Here is a 7558-nt window from a genome sequence, read left to right on the forward strand (position 1 = left end):
GGAGGGCCAGAAAAGGAGACTGAGACAGAGGGACAGGAAAAGGGATAGCGAGGTAAGACGAGTTCATTCCAGAAAGTTTCACTTGAGATCTGAAGTCCTTAACATCTGTTAAATTTCAGTGGTTGGAAACCTGGAGAGGGGTGCTATTCTATCATTTTTGGCAAGTCTGAAGCATATCCAAACTCAGAAAGCAATAGAGAAAAGACTAGGCCCCTGAAAGGACAACTCAGAGAAAAATGGCATCATGGGAACCAAGGGGGGAACAGTGTGACCAAACACTGTAGGCCAACACTGGCTGTCTTTCTGAAGAGGGAATGTGTCCCATGCTGTGCTCGCTATATAAGAGCAAAGGAAGCTGGCTTGTCATGGCCATTATTTGGCCAACTCTGAGAAGTCTGGCTGTTCATTTTCTCAGTGCTGCCAGGGAAAGAAGTAGTGGGAAAAGACAAGCATGAGGTCCCAAGGACTGGAGAAAAAAAGTTGAAAAACACCGCCTTGCAAAGAAGATAGGGGGTCCAGGAAATAAGGCAAGAGCTGGGGTAAACGGACCTGCTACAGACCCAAAGATTACCTCCTGCCAACAATGCCACCTCCAGGACTCCAGACAGGAACTGAGCTCTGAGAGCAGAAAGTAGATGTGGGAAGGTACTCAAAAGGGACATCATGAGCCAGGCAATGGTGGCTCATGCCTGCAACCCTAGCTATTCTTTAAGCTTAGATCCAAGGATCACAGTTCAAAGCCAGCCTAGACAAGGAAAGTCTGTGAGACTCTTACTTCCACTGAATCACCAGAAAACCAGAAGTGGTGCTGTGGCTTAAAATGGTAGAGGGGCTAGCCTTGAGTCAAAGAGTTCAGGGACAGTGCCCAAACCCAGAGTTCAAGCCCCACGAATGACCAAAAAAAAAAAAAAGGTTGAATGGTTGTGTATTTATTTAAATGAACAGATGTGTGATCTTTTGATGTTAGGAATGACATCTTGGCTCTTTCAGGCTCCAGCCTGGAGAGCTTTGGATCTTCAAAGAAGATCTACTAGTGAGGACCACTAGCATGCCCATGTGGGCCAATGAATATTTACAGACGTGTGTATGTATGTATGTATGTTGTTTTCTCTGGATGAAATGGCTGTTTGAGAGGCTGATGGAGCACTCTAGCCAGAACTAGCTCATCCTTGCTTTCATTTCTCAGGACTTCATCAATGACCTGTTCTGTTGTTTGTTCCTTGTGGGAGGCATATACTTTGCTTTGGAAAGTCGCACCGCCATGCCAGTAAACTACTTTATTGCTATGGTAAGATTATTCCAGACTATGGATTCCTTCTGAATTCACCTCTTTGGAAGAACTAAGAGCTCTGGGTTTTTTTTGTTTGTTTTTTGTTTTTGCAAGGTTTTTTTTTGGGGGGGGGATGTTTCTTCTTCTGTTTAATCCAAGTGCCACTTTTTACAAAAATCTTGGACTCCAAGCAAAACTGAAAAAAAGTGAAGTTGGTAAATGTTCTCTGTAGAGATGCCACTTTAAAAAAAAGCAGGTTAGGCCAGGTGCCAGTGGCTCATGCCTGTAATCCTAGCTACTCAGGAGGCTGAGATCTAAGGACAGGAAAGTCTGTGAAACTCTTATCTCCAATAAACCATTCAGAAAACTGAACGTGGCACTATGGCTCAAGTGCTAGCTTTGAGCTGAAGAACTGATGAACAGCACCCAGGCCCAGAGTTCAAGCCCCACAACCAACCAAAAATAAAAGCACGTCTCCAGGGAGTCCACCCCAGGTTAACAGCTTCCTTCTTGTAACTTGAGGCTTGAGCCTTAATGAGACTCATGATGCTGGAGGAGGGGGAATGGAGGATGCGGAGATGAGGGGGGCGGGGAATGAAAGAGGCCCTGGAGCCTGCCAGTTTGAGGAGATGCTTTTCACAGCATCTACTGACTAATCATAGAGCCAGAAGGAAGTGTGCCCCTTTGGGAATGAAAAGGCAAAGTAATAAGAACCCTTCTGTTTTCTAGGTCCTTATGGGTCTGGCTGCATTTTTCGCTTTTGTTGACATGTGTCTTCAGAGAAGAAGCTTCCCAGGCCAAGAGGAGAAACCCCAAAAACCTAAGGCTCCCAAGAAAGCAAAAGAGGCGAAAAAAGGCAAAGCTTAAAAGCCAGGGGACGAAAGGAAGGACAAAGGGAAAAGAAAGAAATAACTTTTGAGAGTGGCTCTCAGGATGAACAAGGGCAGCAGCTTTTATAGGAAGATATTCCCACTGTCTTTCTTGTCTCCTTTCCAGAATGGTTTCTTTTTCCACGTTAATAACCACCTTTCTTGGAAAAGACAATTCCCTTTTAAGGGAATTTACCACGTAAAGTTGATGTCAACATTATTTGGCCCATTCTACAGAAACTACTGGACAGGTGTGGTTGCAAAGGGCCAGTCCAGAGCTGGGCCTAGGACACAGGGTTCTCTAAGTACTCAAGGCACAGACAATTTGGGGGAGCAGAAATACAGGTGACACGTGGTTGTCAACACTGACTAACCAAAGAGGGCACAGGAAAATGAGAAACTGAAACTCAAAAAAAGGATGTTTTGTTTACATAGATGTGTGTGTGTGCATGCATGCACACATGCACATGTACACACACATGTGCCCCAGTACTGGGATTTGAACTCAGAGCTTTGCATCCTCACTTGGCTTTTTTCTCAAGGCTAATGCTCTACCCTTTGAGCTTCAGCTCCATTTCTGACATTTGGGTAGTTAGCTGGAGATAAAAGTCCCACAGGCTTTTCTGCTTGTGCTGGTTTTGAACCATGATCCTTAGAGCTCAGCCTTCTCAGTAGCTAGGATTGATTACAGTGTGAGCCACTGGTGCCTGGCTATGAATTTTTTTAAGTATCCAAGCTTTTAGGCTTGCTTTTCTCTTTTGTATTTCATAGTGATGCTCACTCAACATTCACTGAGAGAAGGCCAGGATGTGATAGCATAACCTCAGGCCTCAGCGAGAAGTCAGGCTGGGGTGGACGCAGAGGACCCTGAGGTTGGCTTCTCAGAGCTGGCCAGCTGACCCTCTGGAACTCAGATGTCTCCCTCCAAGGAGCATGGGTGAACCTCACAAGGGGCACAGGAGGCCGCCAATGGAAGCATGAGGAGATCTGTAAGGGAAAGCCTGGAGCCCTGCTTCTAGCCAGGGATAATAACATGAGAGCAGAGCAGGGAGAGTAGGCCACAATAGTGACGTGGGCCTTTATCCTAAGTGGTGTGGGGATCCTAGAAGGTGAGGAATTAGAGTTTGTTTTCTCCTTCCCCTCCGTCCCCCTCCCCCTCCCAGAAGACCACACACTTGACTGTTACTGCAAAAGGTATGAATTGGAAAGAGGCCATTACTTGTGATGGGGGGTGGGGAGGGCGGCAGGAGGAGTATCTGGTAACCAGGGCAACGTGGACTGTGAAGATCTGGACCTCGGGAGGTCTAGTTGAGCTCTCCACCTTGCAGATCCACTGCCCTCTCTGTGCTCCACACCACCCCTGCAGGCCAGGTTAAAGAGCAACTGGAGGGAGTTGATCTCAGAATTCTAGGTATTTTACCAAGAGGACTGGTAAACTAGAATAACCAAAAACCTAGATAGAATCAAGCATTCACAAGGAGGTGAACTGTGCTATATTCACAAAATGGAATATATTTCTCAGCAGTATAAAAAATAAACTGCTAACAGAAAACCGTGGATGATCCTATCACATTGAGCAAAAGAAGCCAGGAGGAAAAGGGCATACATTTCTACTTCTAAGAGGTTCAAGGACTGTCAAATATAGAGGGAAAGAAATGGAAAGAGTAGAGTAGCTTCCATTGCCTGAGGAGTGGAAGATGGGGACATGATGGGGAACCAGAAATATTTCCTATCTTCATTGGAGTAGCTGGTTACAAAGGCAAACACATTCAACTAGAAGGCCTATGCATTTTCACATGACTAAATGTTAGCTAAAACTGTCAGTTAAATAACTGGAAAAAAGAGATCAAATGGTAAAGCACAAGACCCTGAGCTTAAACCCTAGTACTGCCACACACAAAGTTATGGAAAGAACCAATAAGGCAGGGAGATTAGAGGCATTTACCATTTGCACTCCATGAATGAGAAGAATGTGTTGATACAGAAGAGATGGATTCTGAACAGAAAAAGAGATGCAGAGACCATAAAGAGGTGGTAGGGACGCAGAAAATAGCAGAGAACCCAGCAGAAGAAAAGCAGTGAGGAGTTCTGAGCCCATTCCCAACACCCTGATTGGGGGAGGGAAGTAGAAGACGCCATTACAAGATAAAGCACACAATCTTAGCAACAGATTGCCAACTCTAGCTGTAGGAAAGGCCCACAGTACCGGGATTTGTGACACCACTGTTGTTTTAGTATGGAGGGCTAGCCTGGGTGAAGAAAGGTATTCGGTGATTCCCCTTAGAGGGTGACATGGAGACACCATCTTGAGATGGTCTCCTATTGTTGGAGACTGAATCATTCTGGGAACCTGGTAATAAATAAATCATAGCACAAGGAGTCCCAGGACTCCTTGGACCTGTAAATTTTGTATAAGTTGCTCATAAGAGAAAGTCAGGGGGCTGGGAAGGTGGCTTACTGGTAGAGTGCTTGCTTTGCATGCATGAGGCCCTGGTTCGATTCCTCAGCACCACATAAGCAGAAAAAGCTGGAAGTGGTGCTGTGGCTCAAGTGGTAGAGTGCTAGCCTTATGCTAAAGAGCTGAGGAACAGCGCCCAGGCCCAGGAAGAATGTGAGACGCTCCACTGAGTAGCTGCATGAAGCTATGGAAGGCTGCCTGGGGTGCCTGGCAGTCCTGGAAATGGAAGCTTAGGATTCCCTGCCAAGCACATGGCAGAAGTATCGGTGGTATGGTTGCTGCAGTCTGTGGAGGTATGCAGCTGCAGCTCAAATTACCTGGCAGAGGTGCCATTAGAAGCAGAGGCAGCTGCAAAAGACACCTGGTAGTGAAAGAGGCTTAGGACTCCCTGGCAAGTCATGCAGCAGAGGCCTAGGTATGTCAGCTGCTCCTGGAAGTCACTGTAGTCATCATACAGGAAAACAGCTATGATTCAAATGCCCTTAGAGGCAGCTGGAAAGCTGAAGGCTTAGCCATGGTGTTGTCAGTGGTGTCACTTTCCCAGGCCAGGAGACACTCATCACCTGAGGCCACGGAAGCAATGAAGCGTTGAGCTGGAGGCTGTAAAATGCTGTCTAGGACCTGTTGCTGTATTGACTGGTGAGTGGGTCAGAACTCTCCCTCCAAGACCGGAATCACATAATTCCCACAACCTGATGCACCCCACAGAAAGGCACGCAGGCATGCACGCACACACACACACACACACACACACAATTGAAAATTCATATCTTGTTTTACATAAGTCTATTTGTCTTTGTTGCTGTTTATTTTATAAACAAGAAATGACAGAAGGGGCCAGAGTCCCACAATCCTCTTCAAAGGCATTCCCCCAATAACCTGAAGACTTCCAGCTGGGCCCCATTCTCCAAGTTTCTATCACCACCCAATAGCACCAAGCGAAACCCAAGACTTTAACATGTAGATTTTTGGGGGCATACTCCAGACTGAGATAGGAGGACCCCAACCCTAAGGGTAGCTGAGGTCCAGCTTTGTTAGATCAAGTTTGCTGGAGAAAGAATGCTAATTTTAGATCTTTGTTGCAAGCACTAATTCTCCGCCACACACACTTTAAACTACCAAAGCTAGTCAGGCGCTGGTGCCCCATGCCTATAATTCTAGCTGCTCAGGAGGCAGAGATCTGAGGATCTCGGTTCAAAGCCAGCCCAGGCAGGAAAGTCCATTAGACTATCTCCAATTATGTACCCAAAATCTAGAAGTGGAGCTGTGAGTCAGAGTGATAGTGCACTAGCCTTGAGCACAAAAGCTCAGGGTCAGTGTCTAGGTTCTGAGTTCAAGCCCCATGACGGAAATAAATAGCCAAAACTGTCAGAAAGGAGTCGTTCAACTGGCTCATGACAGCTGTTAGACCCACTGACACCGGCTGGATCATCAGCACTTGCCTTGGAACAGAACAAGCAACTACCAGAACATCCAGGAACTGAGATTAAGAATTGCTACTGTTTTCTCAAAAAGGATTATGGGGCTATACAGCTCCTCCCACGTTTCCTCTAGTTTACTCCTGAGTTCATGATAAAAGTGGGTTTACACTCCTACATACTTCCTTTCATCTCTGGCATCATCACCAGAAGCCCAAAGCAGTATCTGCCTCATCGCGGCTGGACCCGCCAAACTATGTGCCAAAACTAAACTTTTTATATTAGCTGTCTCAATAACTACTTATTTCCTTACCATAACATTTCATTATAGTGACATTCAATTAATACAACTAAATTTACAGATCCAAGAAGAAAAACAGCAGGTTCTAAAACACAAATCTGTATGGCAAAAAAGAAAAATGACAAGCCAGGAGAAAATATTCATTATTCCCATTCAGGAAAAAAGATTTTCCCCAACGTGTTTTTATGCATCTTTATAACAACCAAATAATAAAAAATTATATACAGAGATATAAGCAGTCATTCTTAGAAGGGGAATACAGTTTAGAGCCATGTTTTTAATAAACTGAGTCTTCCTCTCTTAGAACCCCCGCCTGATCTCCTCCTTGGGATCTGAGTAAGTTCCAAAGCCCAGGTCAGGACCTCTCCTCCCTCAGATCCATCCTCCCCCCTTCCCTGTCCTTTCTTTGATACAACTTATCGGGCTGTCCTCTGAGCCAACCAGGGATGATCATCTTCAGTGCTCTGTCCCCCTAAGGCAGCTGGGGACTCGGGGAAATTTGGCTTTCTAATGTTGCTGTTGAACAAACAGCTGGATGGTGGACTTCCTCAGATAAGAAAGCTGATGAGAGCCAGTCACTGGTGGCTCATGCCTGTAATCCAAGCTACTCAAGAGGCTGAGATCTGAGGATCAGGGTTCAAAGCCAGCCTGGACAAGAATCTATGAGATTCTTATCTCCAACGAACTGCTGGGGGGGTGCAGAAGTGGTGCTGTGGCTAACCTTGAGCTCAGGCCCAGCATCTAGGCCCAACCCCCCCCCCCCAAAAAAAAAAGGCAGCAGAGGACACTGCTGGGGATAGGGTCAGCCTGTACAAAAGTCCTCTGGCAGAAGGGAGAATGGTTCTTGAGCTGTAGGAAGGTTGGGAGGGACAAGGAAGGAGAAGATGGTAAGGCCTTGCACCCTGACCAAACCAACCCTGGAGCGGGTGATTAAGCATTCATTCCTCCTGAGGAGGAAGGGGGAAGCCAAAGGCCTCGCACAACCGCCCCGGCGTGGGTTCGAGGTCGGTGAGACGCGGGCTTTGGTGACCCTCAGGTCTCGGGGGTCAGGGAGCACCAGGACGGCGGCCTGCAGACCTCGACCCCCGGGAAGCCTCGCGGGGGTGGGGGGAGGCCCGGGCCGGGGAAGCCGCCCGGGGGTCGCGCCGAGACTGAATCATTCTGGGAACCTGGTAATAAATAAATCATAGCACAAGGAGTCCCAGGACTCCTTGGACCTGTAAATTTTGTATAAGTTGCTCA

At 46.9% G+C, this 7558-nt stretch overlaps 1 protein-coding gene across 1 annotated transcript in view; it reads left to right on the forward strand.

Annotated features, from left to right (window-relative positions):
• The window catches only part of Cmtm2 (CKLF-like MARVEL transmembrane domain containing 2), a 4584-nt gene extending 2447 nt beyond the window's left edge, over positions 1 to 2137 (forward strand). The window contains exons 3-4 of the mRNA XM_013012648.1: positions 1187 to 1288; positions 2000 to 2137. Of these exons, the coding sequence (XP_012868102.1) occupies positions 1187 to 1288; positions 2000 to 2137 (240 nt within the window). The remainder of the gene's footprint in view (positions 1 to 1186; positions 1289 to 1999) is intronic.
• Positions 2138 to 7558: the final 5421 nt, after the last annotated feature.

This window comes from Dipodomys ordii, unplaced genomic scaffold (assembly GCF_000151885.1).
Source record: "Dipodomys ordii isolate 6190 unplaced genomic scaffold, Dord_2.0 Scaffold18, whole genome shotgun sequence".
NCBI lineage: Eukaryota > Metazoa > Chordata > Mammalia > Rodentia > Heteromyidae > Dipodomys > Dipodomys ordii.